General features: G+C 32.0%; 1 protein-coding gene across 1 annotated transcript; it reads right to left on the reverse strand.

Annotated features, from left to right (window-relative positions):
- Positions 1 to 1,630: 1,630 nt before the first annotated feature.
- On the reverse strand, positions 1,631 to 22,500 carry LOC149421268 (maltase A1-like). The gene is made up of 13 exons (XM_089635919.1): positions 22,196 to 22,500; positions 14,647 to 14,826; positions 14,284 to 14,432; positions 13,891 to 14,016; positions 12,729 to 12,864; positions 9,946 to 10,063; positions 9,336 to 9,531; positions 8,197 to 8,304; positions 7,164 to 7,311; positions 5,953 to 6,050; positions 5,762 to 5,859; positions 3,367 to 3,513; positions 1,631 to 1,812 (listed from the first exon to the last, which is right to left on the reverse strand). Exons 1-13 carry the CDS (start codon positions 22,350 to 22,352, stop codon positions 1,752 to 1,754), a joined length of 1,722 nt encoding a protein of 573 aa, XP_089492045.1. The 5' UTR covers positions 22,353 to 22,500; the 3' UTR covers positions 1,631 to 1,751.
- Positions 22,501 to 22,621: the final 121 nt, after the last annotated feature.

A 22,621-nucleotide genomic window follows, 5' to 3' on the forward strand; every position in this document is an offset into this window, starting at 1 on the left:
AAAATATTACTTTTATCATTTTCAATGTGTATAACACTTACTTCTTCTTATGAGATTACACTTACTTCCTCAAATCCTGGAATAACTATTGTTACTAATATATTAGTAAAAAATACAGTTGTTAGCATACAAAATAAATCTCGGTACCATACAATTGGGATTTCGCTTCAGTGACAGCGCGGTTTACTCATTTTAGACCAGTGGTTCTTGACCTTTTTGGAGGTACCGAACCCCGCCAGTTACATATGCGCATTCACCGAACCCCTTCTAATTTGAAAAATAAAATTAGATTTTTACTAATTCAAAACATGGTATACATTTATATATAGGTGTACAAAATGAAAAAAAATAAAAACAAAGATCAAAACATTAAATTTTAAAGGTTAAATCAAAATATGCAACATATTAATTATTATTTATTTTAAATCAGTGTGACTTCGGCTGTTGTCTTTCAGAAACCAATTCAGAAATTCGCGGCTTTACCTTGGCAAGTGCCACTCTCATGTCATTTTCACAACAAAGTCTATTCCTCTTCTTCGTTTTTATATCCAGCATCTTCGAAAAGGATTGCTCGCAAAGATATGTTGTAACATACGGTATAAAAATCTCCAGAGCTTTCTTAGCAATAACAGGGTATGTTTCCATTTGTTGACACCAAAATTTTGAGAGCGATGTTGTTCTGAAGAGTTGCTGTTAAACCCATGCTGGATATGACTCTCTTGTAGGGAAGTATCCATCGAGAGAGTTTGCAAGCTCATTTAAGTGCGTGGCGCTGCGTGATCACCTGCAGCCAATGATGGACAAGCGGGGCGTGTCACCACGAATCACCACGAATCACCACGAATCGTATCCACCGAACCCCCGAGACTGACTCACCGAACCCTTGGGATTCGATCGAACCCAGGTTAAGAACCACTGTTTTAGACAGTCCCTGGAGAGGAAGGTTCAATCTTCAGTTAAGCCCCCGTACCCAATTTCTACCGATTTATAACAAGTTTCTCGTTAACTCTTTAAATTCTTAAGTTTCAAAAGAAATATGTATATGTTATTTTTGAAGATAGTATATTCACATTTGTTATGCCGAAATATTAATTATATGAAATTCCCTCGATAGAAAAAAAACGCAAATTTAGCTACAAAAATTAATAAAAACACGTATTTTTCTGTTATTAAATATGTCATAGGCATGAGAAAATTCACAGTGTATCTTTTAATGCAACTAAAGAATTTTTCAACAGATTTTTGCTCTATTTTAAACGAGTCGTGTTTTACTAAATATTTTCGCCGAATTATTATTGTTTTTTAATATTAGAGCGCTCCCTCTAACGTAAGTATTTAATATTAGAGCGCTCCCTCTAACGTAAGTATTTACAAATCTCCCCTTCAAACCATTTTTTACGGGGCTTTAAACCAAAAAATATATATTTTAAAAGAACTAACAAAAGTTCACAGCAGTTTAGAGCTAGTTCCTGTTGAGGGACGTTCAATTCTCAGTCCTATTAAAATAAACACATCTTTTGATAAAAGCAGACGTAAAACTCTTTTTACTAAAGTGTAGATTTTTTTCGAACACTCAATATAATTTCGTATTAAAATGTAAATGGTGGTATATAAATGAAATTAAATAAAATACGTTTTTCCACATTATAATATATTTGATGTAAATGTGAACACTCTACATATATATCTCTATACCTAGCTAGGTATTAAGAAAATGGTTTTTCTTTGACTTGAGCATTAGAAAATCTTCTTCAGTGAAGTGCCAAGGCTTCGTATGGCTGCAGAACAAAGTTGCTGGATTGAAGCGTTTGTCTGGAAAAAAACAAATCAAATTAAATATTTCTTTTATATATTGAAAGAAAATAAGTGACGAATCACATCTTACCGACAAAACTTTTATCCTAATCAGGATTTTTTTCCTTGATTTTTTTGTTATTTAAATGTAAAGTAATTTGCATAAATAATAAAAAAATATATCTGAAAGAAAAATAATATTGTGTATTTTTCAAGTGCATTTTTTTCTGTTTTATAATGTAGAGATGAAACAAACCAAGCGGAAAGCATCATAATGATAGCAAAAAGAAACCATTAAAAATAATGATTTCATTTCGAAACATTCAGTTAATAAAAATATCTAATTGGCCATGAAAGACCGTAATTTTTAGCTATGAAACGATTCTGTTAAATTAAATTAAATTTCCGTATTTAGTAGCATCCACAATAAGAAATAAGTAACTAATAATAATAAATTATATAAAAAAAATTAATTAATTGCATGAAAAATTAGCTACTTGGATTAATTATTAAACTTACAAACGGGGCAACTAAGATTTTTTAGTTAAAATCAATTAATCGAAACATATTTTACGCATTGAACAGAAAATAAATTTAAGTAAGAGTGTAGTGAGAAAACAAGAGAGGGCGCTTTTCTTGATAACGAAATGAAATAAAGAGATTGGAGGTGCTGAAAAACGCTATTTGAACATATATTACCACTTGTACGCGAGATAGGGTTAAATACACACATTACCATTGAACGTATTTGCTTTCATTTTTAACCCGACGAGAATGAGGTCGGGTATCTCATACCCGAACATTTTAAAATCAAATATTTTAGATTAATAATATTGTGGCGCTTGGAGCTCCGGCATCGCAGTAGCTAGATAAAACGGAATTTATACAGTACAGTGGTCAGTTTTACGGAAACTGCGATTCGAAATACACGCTCGCGAACCCGTCATACATAATACCGTGTTGCGTCGGTTTATTTTACAAAAGAAGACGTAATATTGTTTTTATTTTCATTCTTTGAACAATATTAAGTGATTTCGTGGTAATATGTCACGAAAGTTACTAGTTGCAACTCATTAAAATAATTTGTTTACTTGACAGATTTGAGACAAATAATAAATATATATTCCATACAAAATTGTGTTCTTATTACGTTTATGCGAACAGAAGATCCAGGAAAATGCTACAAAACTTTATTACAGATCGTTATTATATAAAAGAAACATACGAGTATATGGGTATTTGATACCCACCTTACAGTCGGTGTTTAAGTTTCTCACCTCATTTACTCGGATTTATATAGTAGATACTAATTCTAGGGTGGAAATACTGTCAGTATTGTCCCAGTAGAAAACCACAATTTAGAAATAGAAATGAAACGTTGTTTAAAATTGCTTTACCTTTATTGTTTATGTCTGTATTTGAATAACGAACGTCTTTCTAAGGTTCAATTTTTTTTTTTTCCTTTCCTAGTTTCTACAGCCTCACAACATACTCCAAATCAGTGGTCATAGTTCAACTAGCCTCGAGCAGCTAGAGCTGTTGAAATGTATAGAAAAATTGTTATTTTCTTACCCTGGCCTTCTTGCTGAGCTGACGCTCGAAACGATTACTGATAGGTTGTCATTAACTCCTTGGAAGCTGTTCTGAAGATTGACTCCTGAAGCAGCGCTACCACCGTTGTTGACCACCACCACGACTGTATCTTCGCCTTCCATGACCCTGAAACACAAATAATGGTACTTCAAGAGGCTGCCAAAAATCATTACTGCTATGGCTATCATTTCTCCATTTATCCCTAACCGATCTAACTCAATATCCAAAATATCTAAGCATCACTTTCTTAAATTTTGACTGTGGTTTGGTAAAACTTTTAAGGTAATATTTTAAATTGAGCCGCTATCAATAACAACTCTTACGTAGATGCGATAAGGTTTAAATTCCCGCTTAACACCATCCGCCTGTTTTGATTTATGCAAGAAAAAAAGGGGCCAAAAAGTGACTTTTATTTTCTTTTGTGGATGTTCAGGAAAAAATAAGTAACTTAATTTGCCACATTATACAATAAAATCATAACCGAAAATGGGTTCGTAAGTAGGAGATTTTGAACTTTACAGCAGTTTTCATAAGCCTTTACATTATTTTTTCTCAGCTTATAAAAAGACTTATCTAAAAAATACTTGATTCAAAGGCTGATTATTTCAAAGGCCAAGATGTATTCTACTCGCAGTATTCAATTAAAGCATCTAAAACATTTCTAGGCGACCAAATTTTCAAACCAAAAACACATGATTTTGAATTACTACGTATGGCATCGCCGTAAGCCACAAAACGAAAACTTTATAGGAAACAACAAAAAGTTTTTAATAAATTCATATAATGAACTAAAAATTAAGTTTATATGAAAATGAAATACTTTGTATACACCGCTTTTAATCAATAATAATCTACTTGTACAAAGTCAATGGCTTCTTTGTCAGGATACTGAAAATTAAATGTATTTAATATAATTATATCATATAATTAAAATAAATAATTATTTTACGACCATTGAAGAAGTTTTGAAAATTAAATTTTTAATTTATTTTTCAAAATTTTATGTAAAATATTGCAAATATATGCTTAGTTATGAAATATTTGAGGATAAAGTAATTTCATTCTCGGTTATCTCGAAATAACCACCGATAAGTAACAATCACAAAAAGATGTTATATCAAAAGCCAATCCTGAAATAACGCTGCCATTAAAATGTATAATGATGTTACACCTCACGCATTATAGTTATAATTATACAAATTATATACCTATTTTTTTTTTAATCTTTATTTTTCCAACATTAGTATAATTTTTATATGTGTTTGCGTGTCAGTTGAAAATTTAGTTTTTCGTTTAGGAATTCTGAGAACCGTACCGTATAAACCATTGCAGATTAAAATCTGAAAAATTGGATTTTTATGTTATCTCTGGAAGTAAATTATTTGGTGCGTTTAAATAAAAATCAGTGGAAAAGGTACAGAGGTGTTTCAAATAATGTCGGATGGCTTAGCGAGGAATGACCTAGTTTTTTTAAATCTTACAATAATAGCGTTCACCAACCACAATTTTGCGGATTTTTATTAAAAAAATGTTTCAAAAAATATGTTTTTTTTCACATAGCCGAAAAATGTATTCCTTTGACTAAATTCAGAGTGCCCGAAAAAACACTTTATATAAACACTGAAAAAACGAATGTGGCTTGATTAATGAATGACTGCATGACCATTTCCTAATAAAACGTTAGTCATTCTTCTATATAATGGCCGAGATGCAAAAATATAACTATTTTGAAGAATACGTGTTCCGGCTTCCTCCTAACATAATCGTGCTTCACTGATAGTTTGTTATGAAATTTTTCATATCATTCGTTTTAGGCCTCTAGTTCCATTTTTAACAAAAAAACGAATAATTTTACCAGAATTTGAATTAATTAACAATATTTCATATCAGTAAGTTTTTTAGGTGGTATTATTATTATTTGATGAGCATGCAGTATTTAGCTGATACGCTCTGATCTGACTGATATCACAATGATTCAGCAATAATTGAGTATAGTACGTGAATTTTGGATTGAAGTATTAATTTTTGATTTTATAAATGGTTTTTATATGGTTTTCGGGATTTTTTTTTAATATGCATATTAATCAACAAGTATTCATAATTTGTTAAATAATGAATTCTACCCGGTAAAAGCGAGAATATTGTCACCAACAGCCTTCACAGTCAATCAATAAGTATTAATATTTTGATGAAATAATAAATTGTACCTGGCGAAAGCGAGAATATCGTCACTAAGAGCTTTCACAGTCAATCAATAAGTATTAATATTTTGTTTAAATAATAAATTGTACCTGGTGAAAGCGAAAATATCGTCACTGAGAGCCTTCACAGTCAATCAATAAGTAATAATATTTTGTTAAATAATAAATTGTACCTGGTGAAAGCGAGAATATCGTCACTGAGAGCCTTCACAGTCAGGTCACCATGGTGCATAACTTCTTCTTGCCTAAGAATTGAGAGATCCTTGTAGAACTAGAAAAAGTAATTAAATTATATATTTGAAGGTTTCCCCACTACGAAATTATTTCATCATTCCTAAAAGATTTAACTGATTGAAATATTTACTTTGTAGGCACTCCTTTCGTCGCTGGTTTGTTTGGCCAGATTCAATTCCAAGAAGTTGCTGGCGACTGGAAGCCAAGTCTTATCAGATGTTGAAAAACCTGAAAAGATATTTAAATTGTTATTTGAAAACTCGTTACGGGGCATAAAAAATATTATTCGCAGATGGATTAACTAACTACCATCATGCCGTTTCTCCACAGGGGAAGGCAGAGAGGACAGACCGCCAAACAACTTGATCTTGCACACACTCCTTACCCCATTGACATTCATACATCGTCTCATACATACTCTTCTGTTATTGTGACTCTTAACATGGCCTGACTTAAGTATTTGGTTCACTTGATCGTGCCGTGTCTTTCTCGGGTGTCTGCGATCTTCTACTATACACATTAGCGTCATATATTTTCCTTTCTTCGTTCAATCGCTCTACATGCCCAAATTATCTAAGCGTTCCTTTCTTAATCTTACTAATTACGCTTACGCCTCGCATTATTTGTGATTCTTCGCATTTTTCATACAACCATACATGGTTTTACTACACAAAGGCACGTCTCAGGGATCTCACTTTGACAGCATTCAGCCTACTTAAATCCTTCCTATGCCAGTTCCATGCCTCTCTGCTACACATTAGGGTAAGTAACAGCCTACTTTCATCCTTCCTCTGCCAGTCCCATACCTCTCATTAAAGTCCCACATTAATGGAGTTTCCCGTATTTACCCTTCAATATCTCTATCAACCTTTTTATCTCTATCAAATAACAATGTATCATATATATCTTACAACTAATTCAGTATTATATATTTAAATGAAGTGCACGGAAAACAAAACAAGAAGCCCAATAGAGCACATAATATCACAGAAGGACCAATGTTATGAAAATTTTACCTACATTATTTGCTAATGTTGAGTTTGTGAAACAATTTGTGCAGGTAGACATTTGTTTTTGCAAAGTTGTCCCATATTTCATGTGCTCATTATTTACATCTTTGTGCCAAAAAAAACAATTAATACAACAAAAAAATTAAGTTAGATTCAAGATTCATGGATTGTCGTAACCCACAAACGTGTATAATTATAATATTGTTTTATTTTTATACTAAGTTTCCTTTAGAGTGCCATTATTTAAAACCTTCTTGATATATGTAACAGTTCTAAATTTTTTTTTTTTCATGTCCGATACACGTATTTTAGCATGCTTTCAGAATGTTACCAGAGTTCTTGGAGCCATCCCATTGGAAGGGGGTTCTCTCTGGGTCTCGCGATGTACTGTTAAACAGGTCGATGCCGGCATTGCAGCCTTGTGGATCCACCGTGTCCTCCCAGCTCAGGTAAAAGTTTTCCATGGCAATCTCTTCACCCTGACAAAAAATATATGATAAAAATATTAGCTCGCTTCGTTCTACTTTTTCGAAAGAATTATTTATTTTGTAGGAAATCACAGTCTACATCGCTTCTTCATGTAGAAATCAACGACGGCTAGATACTAGATACTGCTAGAAATTTTTATTATTGAACGGCTTGACCTGTACACATGCTACTTCTGGGCCAATTAAACAAATAGAAACATGAAAAGGCTTCGAGTGCAATATAATAATGCATACCGCATGCTGTTTGGAGTGCCTTTTCTAAGTTCGCCGGGTTTGCAGCATTAATACAAACAATGGTTGCAGGAATGAGGGAAAGGATCAATAACTCCACAAATGTGCTCATCATTGAATCCTGTCAGAGTTCAAGTTAGAGTATTGAAGCAAATCGGAGAAATATATTGCCCCAATAGTCTTCAATCCTTTTAATCAATAGCTCAAAGAATTAATAAATTGAAGAAAAGCAAAATCAAATACTTTTCCTCGTTTACATTAACTTTTATTCATATTCTTAGTGTATTATTTTTCTTTCGTTTATTGTTACTCTCTAATATTATATATTTACACTCTCTTTGGTACGTGTGGTATTGCATCAACCTTCCCACATTCCGGAATAGTGAAATTATTATTATTATTATAAAAGTCTATCGTGGAGTTAAATACAGGTTGAAATTAGATCTTGTTATTAGAAATAGATAGCCACAACCATTAAAAAAACGTTTAATTCATAATGGTGTACTTATCTCTAACAAGGCCTATGGTGAGACCATCATCCACTATTGGAGATGGAAATTGGTTGAAATGCGAATTGATTTCCATATTGCTTTTTGTAAGTAAAGATTAAACAAAGATTATTTGGTAGAAAGATTCATCACTTACATTGTAGGTAACGGCGACTCCTGGAAGGAGCATAGCAATCATTAGGATTCCGTCAGATCTCGCTGGTCCGAAACGAGTAGCCGTCCTAGGCTGATCGTGATTACCAACCTAAAACATAAGAAAAGTATGTGCATAATGTCTCAATTAATCTGCAATCATACATCATTGTATATCTTAAAATTATCAAGTTTGAATTGCCTTTTCATATGCCTCAGCTGAAGTATTTGACTTACGTGATCCTGGCATGAATTTGTCCCTGATATCATATTTTATCCACTTACTCGTCAATTTATATTCTTTGACGCTCTTTTCTCCATCCATTCGTTTTATAGTACCTATTATCTATAGCTAACTCCCAACCATCACGTTCACGCTAACCTCAATGCTATCAATTCTACCTATTGGAGTCAATCTTTCCTCTGCCAATTTCATGTTTTATTGCCGTCAGTACCGTCTTCACCCTAAGGGTACGCGTACCGAGAAAGATGAGTAATACTGATTTCTCTTCAGAAAATTAGTCATCCTGTTTGAAACGGGACTGTAATATAATATATCCGCTTTATCCGCTTCCAGATAAAGTGTTAAATTCGTAATACTATCTGAACACGTGTTCATCCACCCGCGTTGATCTTAATAATATATTAGGATGAAATGCAAATATGTGAGGACTTTTATGAGCACGTGTTCAGACATCGTGACAAAACATTGGTAATTTACTTTACTAAGTTTTTTAGGACACCTATCAAATCATTCGTTAAATATTCGTATTCCTGTTTTTAACCGTGTGAGGGCACCACACCCAGGGGCCCGGGGTCTTAAGGGTCCTCCTGGAATTCATTGCATTGAAATATTATTTTGTGTTTTTGTTGTTTTTCTGTATGTTTTTTGACTATCCCGAAAAGGGTCCCCAAATTTAGTGCAGACTTACCAAACTAATCAGAATTCCCAAAATGATTAGAACTCCCAAACTGATCAGAACTTAAAAACTGATCAGAACTCCCAAGCTGATCAGAACTCTCAAACTGATCACGTGAACTCCAAAACAAAACATCAGAACTCAAACATTCAACTTGCAGATTTCTGACTACCCTCTTTTAGAATCCTTCATAATCAAAGAAAAATGGTTTTGTTGAACTAACCACCCAGTTAGTGACACGTCCCTCCGGCAAGTTGTTGAACCAGCCCACGATATTGTCTTCGAGGACGCGGGCGTTGGCGCTCTTGTCAAGGAAGGCGAGGTTGAAGTTGAAAGGGAAGTGTGCTCCCTCGCTGGTTCCGTTGCCGTAGTACTTCATCACGAGGTCCACGGAACTCATGGCTTCCATCAGCAATACACTGCACAAAAGAACAAAATGTAGTTATAATGTACTCATTGAAGAGAGATATATTCAAAATCCAACCTAAATGGGTGGAACAATATTTTATATTTATTTTGCACTTGTAAACTTCTAAATTCTCGCTGTTTATTATTGTTTATCTTCCATTTAAATTGTTTCAGACCAGATAAATATAAATATAGTACGTTGCCACTCATTATTTTTGACATATTTATTAGGTAATGTTACCTTAGAAGGTATGACTTTGTTGGGAACAAATACAATGGAATTGTAGAAAAAAATTATTCGTATCATGTAGATCACTTCCCGAAGTTACTGTTCTTTTCTTCGACCCCTCGTACAAGTATTAATTTTTTTTTATATAATTGGGAAACTTTAGGAAAATAATGTGAAAAAAATATCTTTGGCATACATAGTCTCTGATTCGGTGTCTTCTGCAAATTGGTCAAAGGTGGCCCTCCAATCGTAAACAATCTGGTAGGTCAGATCCCTCTCCCTGGTGTAGATGTGTTCCAAGTAATCATAGCTCTCTGTCATAAAAAAATAAAGTTCAATAAAAGTCCGATACTAAAGTTGTTCTCTATTGACAAAGAACATTCACGTCCGTTCCTCCACCTTCCTCCCCTGGGCCTCAGTTCGTATTTTGTAACATACTGTTAACGCTTCAGTAACACATCTACAGATTTTAGTTGAGTTATTATACTACCCTGAAAAAGTTACGGTTGTAACGAAACCCGGTTCACATACAAAACAGTACAGAAATAGAAAAAGGAAGGTTAAGTAGAACCGACAAGAAGAAACCAAAAAGGAAACAGAAAATTGTTCCGCAGTGACTATCAAAGATAAGTTTACTAAGATCTTTGATGATTGGTGCTAATACATTTCGTCATTATTAATTGAATTAAATATTAGATTTCTATAAACATTTTTTTACGTTCAGGAATAATATATTTATTGTTATTAAGTTTAATTTGTAGAACTCCATTTTATTTTTTTATATATACAATAATATTATTATTGGGTTTATAAAAACAGTTTATATTTAAACAAGTTCTGCTGTGTAGTTATTATTACGCGTGACAGCTGTTTCTCCCTCTAAAGGCATTATCAAACTGTGGGTAGCCCACTTACAGACGATACATTTATATTATTTCTATGTAGGTATTTTAATTTAAATTACTGATTTCTTAATTGATTTCTGTGTTAAAATGTTAGAAATTATTGATGGTTATTACCCTAGTAAAGTTTCCCCAATTAGTGTAATGTTTAAATTTGACTGAATGTCTTAATGTTAGTTATTCCCAAACGATGACTCATAGGGTTATTTTAATAGTATAATTAAGTACTTCAATGTGCACTTGTATTTGCACTAGGTTTGAAGATATCTAGTAGGGGTGAACGAATTATATTGGTTTGTTCATTAATTAGAATAGCTTTCGGATTATTAGAATTTTTGTTAATTTCTAACTGCTCTAAAAGATTCAGTTTACGGCCTTTATTTTGTACGTGTAACGGAGTTGGTTTATTATTATCATTAAGTGAGTGATTTTCATCTAGGAGATGTTTGGCAAATTGAGATTGCATTTTATTATTATTTTTAAAAGATCTTATATGTTCTTTGAACCTAGTGTTAAAGGACCGACCCGTTTGTCCAACATAAACAGCGTTGCATTCGTCACACTGGAGTTTATAAATGCCACTATTTTGTAATTTGAGTACCTTACTTTTTGAGTTTTTAAGAGATGATCCTAAGTTGTTATTTGTGCGGAAGGCAATATCTAAGCCACATTTTTTGAGGACTTTGGCAATTTTATTAGATGTCTGTCCGATGAATTCTAAACACCCGAATTTATTATTCGTCTTATTATTAGTCGCTGGGTAAATTAATTTAAGGTTATTTTTGTGTTTATTATTATTAATTATTTTTTCGATGTCTCTACCCTTGAAGCCATTATTTTTAGCAATAGTTAGGATTGTATTTTTTTCCTTCTCGTATGCTTTCTTGTCGAGTGGGATGTTAGTAAGCCTATATACCATTGAGTGGTAGGCAGATAATTTATGTGACCATGGATGTAAAGATTTATAATTAATGGTTGTATCTGTAAACGTAGGCTTACGGAAAATTTCGAACGTATGTTTATTATTTTCTCTACCGATTGTTAGGTCTAAAAAATTAATTTTATTATTACACTCTCTTTCAACCGTAAAGCAGATTTTACGGTTGATGAAGTTAGCAAATGTGACAAAAAGATCTAATTGTCTGTTGGTGCCTTTCCAACAGACCAAAATGTCGTCAACATAACGAACATAGTAAATGATGTGTTTGCTAAAGATTGAATTTAAAATTTGTTTTTCAATGTAATCCATGAATATTTCTGCAAGAAGTGGACTGAGGGGCGATTCCATTGGTAATCCGTCGTTTTGTTGATAGAATTTATTGAGTTTAACAATTTAACAATTCAGAAATGAGTAATTTAAATTAAAATACCTACATAGAAATAATATAAATGTATCGTCTGTAAGTGGGCTACCCACAGTTTGATAATGCCTTTAGAGGGCGAAACAGCTGTCACGCGTAATAATAATTACACAGCAGAACTTGTTTAAATATAAACTGTTTTTATAAACCCAATAATAATATTATTTTATATATAAAAAAAAAAAAAAAAAAAAAAAAAATAAAAAAAAATAAAAAAAAGGAATAATTTATTTATTTCACACCAGCTGGAAAGTAAATAAAACCAATTATGGATTTCTCCTTATGACTTTACCTTTAATAAGAGAATATATTAATAAAAAATCTAACAAGTAAGGACTTACAATTGTATAAATATCCGTTCGTTTAATAACTAACATAATATTATATCAGCTCATTGGCCTTACTGCTGTCACCTATCACCATATGAACGTTTGGTGCAATTGAATACCATTTAAATAACGTAATAATATGGATCAATCGTAAGAATATTCTATTCTTATAATATATATTTAAACCCAGCTGAACGTTTAATCAAATAAATATACTAAAATGATTTAAGATCAAACCGCTTTAAGATCGAAAAAACGTATATTGGATTATTCGTTTTATTTGTGTAATTGGAAAAGATACGTTGTTCCAAAAAAATTGCGTACAGCAATCGTACATGAACATTTCTGAATTTTTGCCTTTAAAATGAATATAGATATATAATTTACCTGGGTCATCTGAGTTTCCGGAGAGGGGTTCATCTGGGTAGTTACCGCTGGCATCAACATCGACCTCAACCAAGTGGGGGATGGCATCAACACGGAACCCTCGTACCCCCTTAGCGAGCCAGAACTTCAGTACGTTCTAGAGAAACACAATATTATTACAGAGCTTAATTGTAACCGTGACCAAACCTATTAATGGATTGATAAAGTTCATTCATTTTTTAAGTGCACTCAGAAGAACACTAAACCTGTGTGCAATAACTAGTGATGCTACGAGAGCTCGTTCTTTTGTAAAATGACACGCACATGAAACTTACTGCTGGAATTCGTCTAAAATCCGGGTTTCATAAAAAAACTCACATTGACTAATACTTTCCTTATAATTAAAGTATTATACTATAATACCAACAAGTATTCTTTATTATTCACTTAGGTATACAATAATATTTTTGCAACATTATATTTTATTGTAGTCTCCTTACAATGGTTTACATTGTTGCTTACTATTGTATTTCCAGGTGTTGTGGAAATATTTATGTGTATTTACATTACCGAACAATTTATTTTACTATTATTTATTAATACGATATAGTTCCACCAAGTAGGTAACATTTAAAAAAAATAGACATTCTAAAAAATCCTGTCCTATTTCCAACACTGCCAATCGGGTAACTATGTTGTTACCCTGAACAAAAATTGAAACGTCTTTAAGTTGTATCATTTAAATAAATTCAAAAGATGTCGCACATTAAAATTAAAGTAAGATATAGATTTTATTAAATTAAGGCACTGTCTAGATTGCATTTAGTTTGGGTTGAATCTTGCTATCATATCTATCTATAAAGATAGCTGCCAATAAAAATGTGCGGTGAGAAAAAATGAAGACAATGTTGGTAGTTCTTATTCGAAGTATAATACTGTTAAACGATAGGGTCCCGTTAGCTCAGCTGGTAGAGCGGTGCCCCGGCAAGGCAAGGGTCCAGAGTTCGAGTCATAGATGTGACCGTATCTTTTTCTGATTTTTCTGTTTCAAATTTTCGTTTAGGAATCGCTAATATTGTCTCAATAATTAAATATTACATTTTGAGGTTTTACTCATTATTTGTTAATAAAAAAGAATTTCAGAAAAAAATAAAAAATCAGATTGTATAAAAGTATAAAAAACCTTCATTTCTTCAACGACAAGGGGATCCCTGTAGTTGAGGTCTGGCTGTTCCTTGGCAAACTGATGGAGATACCACTGCTTCCTGATTGGGTGGAAGGTCCATGCTGGTCCACGGAAAACTGATATCTGAAATAAAAACAAGAGTTGGATTTTCTAAAAATCTAAACTATCTAAAAATACCATGATATAATTAAAAGAAAAGGAATAAAATACGGATGATGAAGAACTCACAACATTACTTGTAGATTACCTATTGGTAATTATACAAGGTCAAGAACTGAAATGGATGATATGTGGATGTTGATACTTACACACGGTCAAGAACTGGCTTAAGAAAATGCATTTGAAAGATAACAGTGGGGATTAAGATTAAAATATCAGAAAAGTACCGACCCAGTTGCTTGGGGGGCTGACTCCTCCATCACGTCCATCGTGCCACACGTAGAAATCCTCGAATCCGGGCTCACGGTTTACAGATTTGATGAACCATTCGTTTTTGTCAGAAGTGTGGTTTGGCACGAAGTCGAGGAGGATGCGAATGTCTGGAGAAAGGGAAAACATCCTGATAAAACCAAGTAACTAATCGTCTTTCCATTTCATCTTATCACGGATTTCTATCTTGGCAACACTTGCTGCTTTATTTAAATTTATGCATCGACTCGTGGAATCTCCTCCCGTTCATTATACCGACTCTTGAAATCTAAACTTGTAAAAGTATACACCCAAAGTTTTTGAAAATTGAGCACAATTACTTACTCTTTTCCTTCGCCTCAGCGATCAGAGCTTCCAAATCAGCGATAGTTCCGTATTCTTCAGCAATATTGTAGTAGTCAGCGATGTCGTATCCAAAATCTACCATAGGCGAAGGGTAGACAGGTGATAGCCACGTAGCGTTGATTCCGATATCGGCTAAGTGCTGAAGCTTGGAGCGGATTCCTGCATAAAAATGTTAGATTTATTTTAGATTTTTTATAATAAAATAAATATTTTGTCTTTGATTGGAGAAAAAAAGAAGGTATTGCCTACTAAAATGGTGTAGAGTGCGTTAGATAAAAAAATATGGCAAATCTGTACACTTTTGAGGTGTATACTGAAATAGCTATCATTGGCGTTACAATTATTGGCCACGAACATCAGCTAATTGTCCGCTGTGAGATATCACTGGCTTCAGACGATTATAAGCGCTCCGTCAGCGTAGGTCTCCGGCGGTAACTTCAAAATGCCGACAAGCATGGTAAGATATTGTAAAAATCGTACTGGAGAAGATAGGGAAAGCAAAGGTACATCATTTTATTGATAAATAGGGTATTCAGGCACACAAACAAAGTATTGAATTATTTAAGTCTAAACTTAAACTAGACGACCTCCGTAGTCGAGGGGTAAAGGTTTTCAACTAAGAAACTGAAAGTAGGGAACAATATATGATAAAATGCAACCTAGTGTCAAAATTTCAAAGCAATCGGTGAAGAACTTTAGGAGATTTAAGATTTTGAACAAATGAGCATTTACATTTTTATTTATATAGATAGAAGATAATGGTTTAATTTAATAATGGTTTGTCAAGATCAATATGTATTCCCCAAGTCGTCGATATTATTTCTCTTGAGGATATTGCAAATACATTATTGGAGAGAGTTATTCGCTTTGAAATTGAAATTGAAAGTTTCGACAAATTTGTTGCAAATAATTTACACTAAGCTGTTCATATATAAAGTTTCTATATCAAAGTGAACAATGTTTAGTCAGCAACTTTATGACAATACTTTAAATGCTTTTGAACGTAAAAAAGAAACTGTAGATATTTCAGCCCCCCTCACCTACCAACTGTCAACTAGTAAAGACTCTGTGATGTCTGTATTCTTTATAATAAATGTATAAACATTTAAAACGAGAGTAATTGGAGCTACATGATCAACAACACAAATAACAGAGTTTTTAAGTTGGGTTTAAGCTCGAATACGGTTGATTTTTCTTAGTCCCTCTAATGAGATCGTGCACCGTGGCAGTCTAGACTCGTTACGTGTAGTCGAATTTATAATATCATTTATGATCGTGTTGTTTGACCCGCTTTTTTGATTAATGGAAATTTAAAAAAAAAATGTGCTTAAATCTACTGGTCGAAAGAATGTGAAATCGATCAATTCCACCATTTTTCAAAACCCGTGCGAAGCCGGGTAGGTATTCGTACTTACTTATAATAAAAACTTCACTATAAAAGAATTGTAAGGATGATCTTACAATATACACGAATATTACAAATCGTTATGCTATCAAGTTGTTGTTGTAAGATAAGATCATTTATGATTTGTATTTATTAAGTACCTATAATTAGTAGGTTGTTAATATGCATAATTACTTCATCGTGTTCAAAATATTTACAATCATTATTAGTCGTAAATATTAATTGGTGTTTACTCTAATCTTATTAATTTTACACCGTTGAATTTATTTCCAACGATAAATGTCAATAAAACTTTTTTTTTCAAATGAAGGTCAGACGGTGGTTCGTGTTAGTATTACAGGAGTATTATCTAATCTGTTAAAAATGTACTTCAGTTAATTATTTGTCGACCAGATTTAGATTATATTATTTTTGTAGTAAACATTTATTTTTGTAAATCATGATTAATCGGGAAAAAATTACACCAGGAGATGAGATAAGAAAAGGGTGTGCAAAGAGAAAAGAGCAGTTCAGCGAAAAACAATATTGTTTTCATCCTGCCAAACCAATAATTATTTTTTTTTGTTCAAAACTGTTGTTTGTTGCTGTGTAAATATTGCCCAGATGATAGCCCATCTATTTTGGCGTATTAAACCAAGTTTGCAAAAACGTCTTAAGCAAATGTTTGCTATAATGTGCAAAATCTATAGATCCTTAAAATATGGAAAAGAAAGTCAAATACAGGTGGATTAATTGGCTTTAAACCGCAGTAAGCAGTTTCATATGTTTCCATATTTATATTTTGAGGATATACTAAACGTATGGTATGATTTGAGATTTTCACGGCCAAAAGTATTATAGTGATTAGTTTTGGGGAAAAAGGCGTGTTGCGCTACCTCCTTCTTTAGCCAACGTTTTGGACAGCATTGCAGTGTCCATTATCAGGGCAGACGTGTAATCAGATTACATGGCAGATAACACATCTGCCCTGATGATGGACACTGAAATTCTATCCGAAACGTTGTCTAAAGAAGGACAAGCAACACGGCATAATATCCCAAAAACAAATCACCATAATGGTATATATAACACCGATCGCTCGAGTGGAGAAACAGAATATCAAATTTTACCTGATTGTATCGTTACTCAACGTTTAGAAACATAATAATTTATGTCCTATGCATTTTTAATATGGTTTTGGTGTGAATTGTGTATGTTTAAGTTTTAATTTTCATAGCGGTAGGGACAACGGACTGAAGGCTCCGTGGTAAGCGTCCAAAGATCGTTTGATGGGAAGATATATGAAAACGAATGATAAAAGGAGTGCACAAATATAAAAAAACGGTAGCCATTAAGCGAAAATGGTGAAAATATTTAATAAAACTCCAATAAATACTGGTTTGAAATAGAGCAAAAATATCTTGACAGATCCTTAATTTGCATTTAAAGATACACTGTGTTTTTTCACTCATATAACGTATTAAATAAAAGAAAAAAAAGTGTTTCAAATAATTTTCGAAGATTATTTTGCAATTTTTTTTCTATCCAGGGAATTTCATATATTATCTTCAAAAATAACATTTTTTTGCAACTTAAAACTAAGTTATTACCAATCGGTAGAAATTGGGAATGCGTGGGCTTAATGCCTTTATATCCACATAATAGGAATTTTATTTTTAGTTATAAATGCTTAAATTAACGTGTTTTTAAAATGACTAATGTGAATTAATTCTGTTTACGCATGAATGACATTTTATATAATAATATCACTGTACATATTTTTAGCATGTGGAGAAAATGAAAAGCGCAACAGATTAAAAATTAAAATAATAAACCATTAATCAGCAGAGTTTGTTAAAATTTATCCAGCGAACGAGTTAAACTGAAAGTATAAATTGTAAAAACTTTCAACTACCAATTGACGACTGGCCCCTGAAAGTAACTCCAAAGTTCCCCTGCACTTTTGTTCCGTCACCCTTGTTGGTGAGCCCACTGTGCGACCATTGTGCTAAGCTGGTAACATTGAATTGCAACAACTGATTACCATTATATCGCGGCGGCAATTGCGGGTAGCTGTAACTATTATTCTCCGTTATTATCGCCACAACTCTTTCCGCGTTCTCGGCTCGTTGAAGAAACTTACTCGGTGCAAAATGCCGTAAAATACAATCATTTTCTGTAAGCTTTTCTCCAGTTGTTCCCGGTACTTGCGGTGGGATGGGGTGGAAATATATTCACTTCCCTATTTTTTAAGCTTCACTTCTTTATATTACCTAAGCTGGGCTGCTCGGAACTTGCATAAATTCTCGTTTTTGGATTTTATTTGTAATTGTATTAAAGTAAGGTTTTAATTCAATTGAAAATGCCAACTTTTCAGGAATTCAAATGTTTACTCCGGAAGACTGAATAAATTATTTCAAAAAGGTTTTCACGAAAATGATTGTTTTCTTATTTAAAATATTAAATAAAATAAAAATATTCATTCAACGTTTTATGTATTTTTTTAATAAATATACAAAAGATAATATGTTACAATATGATACAGCAAAAATAATGAGAGTTTTTCTTTGCTTTAAATAGAAAAGGCTCTTGTGTTTAGTGAAGGAATTAATGCTCAAATAATAGTATTATTAGTAAAATTATTACATAACATAATTTTACCAAAAATCATATTTGACGAAATTAGTTTTTTAGATCTTTATACAATAGTATTTGCTAGTGCTGTTACTGTTTGTAATAAGTTAGGAATCAAATTATCATCCTTTGATGATAGATCATATGATGTAGTATTTTAAGAAGTAACATAGCTAGAGTAATAGAATATAAAAATGGGAATAGAAGTAGGAAAATTTTGAGACATGTAGATGAAATGGGAGAAAATTTGGTTATAACATAGATAGTCATAATAATGAAAATATAATCAATGACTTCTTGGATTTATTAAAATAAAAATTAGGCGTAAAAGCTAGGAGATTAAAAAGATATAATTATACGTATAGTAAAAAAAATATTCACAGATTATTCCAGAAAAATAAAAAATATATTTTATTCCAAACTTAACGATAAACAAAATATTATTTCGAATAATAATATTCCGTTGCCATCTGAATCAGATATGCGCGATTTTCGGACTAAAATTTGGAGTAAAGATATAAAACATAACGAGTCAAGTCCCTGGATAGAAAATGAAGAACTCAATTTTTCAGGCATTGAACAAATGGGTTTTTCTAATATATCGGTTGAATTGTTAACCAAAATTATTAAAAATACTTATCATTTGTCAAGACACGGATTGCGATTGGATACATAATTTTTGGTACAAACGTCCGACTACTTTACATCCTCTTTTGGCAAAAAATCTTTCAAAATTTGTCAGTCAACCACAAAATTTTCCAAATTTTCTAACTAAGGGCATAACTTATATGTTGCCCAAAAGCGAAAATATTAATAATCCCTCTCAGTACTGATCCATTACATTACAACAATTTTAACCTCTTGCTTGACAGATTTAATATATACTCATTTAGATGAAAAAAATATTTTATCTGAACAACAAAAAGGTTGTCGCAGAAAACATATGGGATGTAAAGAATAATTATTTAATGATTCTGTAATTCTAAAACAGATTCAAACTCGAAAACATAATTTACATACTTGCTATATAGACTACCAAAAGGCTTTCGATAGTGTCTCGCACTCGTGGCTGATCAAAGTATTAAATATATATAAAACTAACCACATTTTTATTAGCTTTTTGGAAAATATTATGTCCTTTTGGAATACCAATTTACTTATCAATTTAAAAGGTAAGAAAATAGTAATACCGGGCATTTCAATTAAAAGAGGAATTTTTCAGGGAGACTCATTGGGTCCTCTTTGGTTTTGCTTAGCATTGAATCCTCTATCTTAATTAAAATGTTAATTAAAAGCAAGTTTGGAATAAAAGTTTAGGGTAATACAAGGGAGAGTAGTACAATTTCGCATTTATTATTTATGGATGACATAAAATTATTTTCGAATTCTGAACAAAATTTAGAGAAAATGATTGAGGTAGTTAAAAACTTTTCAGATGATATCAAAATGACTTTTGGTTTGGATAAATGTAGAACGATCCATATAGAGAAGGGCAAAATTATAGATGGGGACGAGAGTATATTTAGAAATTTCCAAATTACTAGTATGAAAAGGGATGAGGTTTATAAATATTTAGGATACCCACAATCAAATAGATTAGACCATACTAGTATTAAAAATGATATTAGGATTAAATTTCTAACTGGGATCAGGAAACTTTTAAATTGCAATCTATCTGCTAAAAATTTAGTAAAAGCAATAAATACCTGGGCAATACCTCTATTAACGTACTCATTTGGCATAATTAAATGGTCTAATACAGATTTAGATAACTTAGAAAGATTAATTAGAACTACGCCAACAAAGTTGAATTGCCATCATCCCAATTCAGCTATAGATCGAGTCTATTTACCTAGAAATTTAGGAGGTAGAGGTATAGTCAAAATAACTTCTTTAAAACATAATCAGGTAGAAATGCTAAGAACTTTTTTCCATAGGAAAGCTCATAGCTCAGAAATGCACAAAATAATTTGCAAGGCAGATAGAAATATTACACCTTTAAATTTATACGATGAGAATGCCAACATTTTTATAAATCCCAACCAGGAAATATTAGATTCCTGGTCAAATAAAATTTTACACGCAAAACACTTCAATTATCTCAACCAAACGTATGTTGACAAATTTTCGTCAAAAAAATGGTTGAGTATACAAAACCACTAATACAAAATTACCGTTTTTAAGTTTGCTATAGTAAATGGCACTTAAAGTTAAATGTCACATCTACGCTATATAAAACAATATTATTATTATTATTCCCTTTCATGGTACTGAGAATCGGACACCAAAATTTTGCAAGTAAAACTTTCGTTTTACAATTAAAAAAAACAAGTAGTATTTATTTGGAATAAAAAACGTATGGCAACATAATATAAGAAAATAATATATTGTTTAAAATATATTAATATTATAAATACGAATACTTACGAATGCCTACAATAACAACACGACAAAATACACTATTCCACTGCAACACACATAAGCGCAATTACATTGCGAACTTCCCAATACAACGGTTTCACACTATGGGAAACCAATACTTAGGTGATGTCGATATATTTAATATTAACATTGCGAATTTTTTGGATTTCGTAAAAGACTTATTTCAACACTATTCCTAAATGGAAGTTATATTTTTGTAAACCAGTCAAATCGCTGTATTTTTTAATTTATGTTCTTGTTATTTTAAATTTTTTTTCTTGCATATATAATTTTTAATTTTTTTATTATTATTTTAAAACTGTCATTAAAATTGTACCACCTACAAGTAAAGCCCTCTGGGTGTTAAATAAATAAATTAATTAATATTGATTCAATAATAAATATACGGGACTATGCAAAATGGGCTTATCCGCGCTCAGTAGCAAGAATCTAACTTCCTAATCGCAGCATGTGTGACTTTATTTATGAGATTTAATTTATGTTTGTTATTTACTTACCATTTTTTAAAAACAATATTATTTAACCGATAAAAGCTATATACACATAAAATAAGTTATTAAAATATTTGATATTAAATATTATTTAAAATAAATCACGTAATTTTAGATGCTGAAAATACTAGCACAGGTCCAATAGGCATGCATGCCGTCTGCGCGGCGAATGACGATTGTTTGAAATGGACTTATGTAAATCCGAATGTTAGAGAGAGCGCGCTAATATTTAAAACGATTGGAATGAACAGACGTAAGCGACCGCTGTGAAAATATTTAATAAAACACGATTCATTTGAAATAGAGCAAAAATCTCTCGACAAAATCTTTAGTTGCATTTAAAGATATTTAATAATCTATTTTATAACCCAGAAGTAAACCACCAATAAATAAATAAAATAAAAATTATTCTTATCTTGCTCGTCTAATCCATAACAGATCATAAAAATTATGTTGGTAAATTAACTACCGTGGATGTAAAAAATAAAAAAAATAATAACAATTCTGTCGCCTGCACGTGTTTTGCAAGAATATCAATTCACTTTTACATTATGAAAAACGTATAAAAATTTCTTACCATTAATATCCCCGATGCCATCACCGTCGCTGTCTTTGAAGGACCTGGGGTAAATCTGGTACAGCTGCATATGCTTCCACCAGTCTTCATCTTCTAAATCACAGGAGTACCCTGAGAGGACAGACAGCACTAAGGCAATAGCCAAGAATCCTTTCATCTTGGAAGGTTATTTTAACAACAAATTTCAAAAGAAATTTAAGTATTTCTACAATCCGTTTGTTACTTGAGACGTTCGATTTGAAACTTATTGCTTGACCACTTATGATATTTGCTTATATATATAGTAACAAATGATATTATATCACGCTTGGCCTTGGGTGGTGTCAATCTTACGACGATTATAGATAATATTGTTAATAATTTATCTAATATATATGTTATCTTAATTCTTATCGCCGAGTTGATGGAACACATTATTGCACCACA

Source organism: Hesperophylax consimilis, chromosome 9, assembly GCF_061612785.1.
Source record: "Hesperophylax consimilis isolate HC1 chromosome 9, BYU_Hcon_1.0, whole genome shotgun sequence".
In the NCBI taxonomy this organism is placed as follows: Eukaryota; Metazoa; Arthropoda; class Insecta; order Trichoptera; family Limnephilidae; genus Hesperophylax; species Hesperophylax consimilis.

What these genes read in the sequence shown, in the direction of transcription:
- LOC149421268 (XM_089635919.1), bottom strand. Translation starts at nt 22,352, where the DNA reads ATGAAAGGATTCTTGGCTATTGCCTTAGTGCTGTCTGTCCTCTCAGGG. An exon ending in TGGCATCGGGGATATTAATG is followed by an intron (nt 14,827 to 22,195) that starts GTAAGAAATTTT and finishes ATTTTTATGCAG; the next exon opens with GAATCCGCTCCAAGCTTCAG. An exon ending in GATATTCTCGCTTTCACCAG is followed by an intron (nt 3,514 to 5,761) that starts GTACAATTTATT and finishes TTTGTGTTTCAG; the next exon opens with GGTCATGGAAGGCGAAGATA.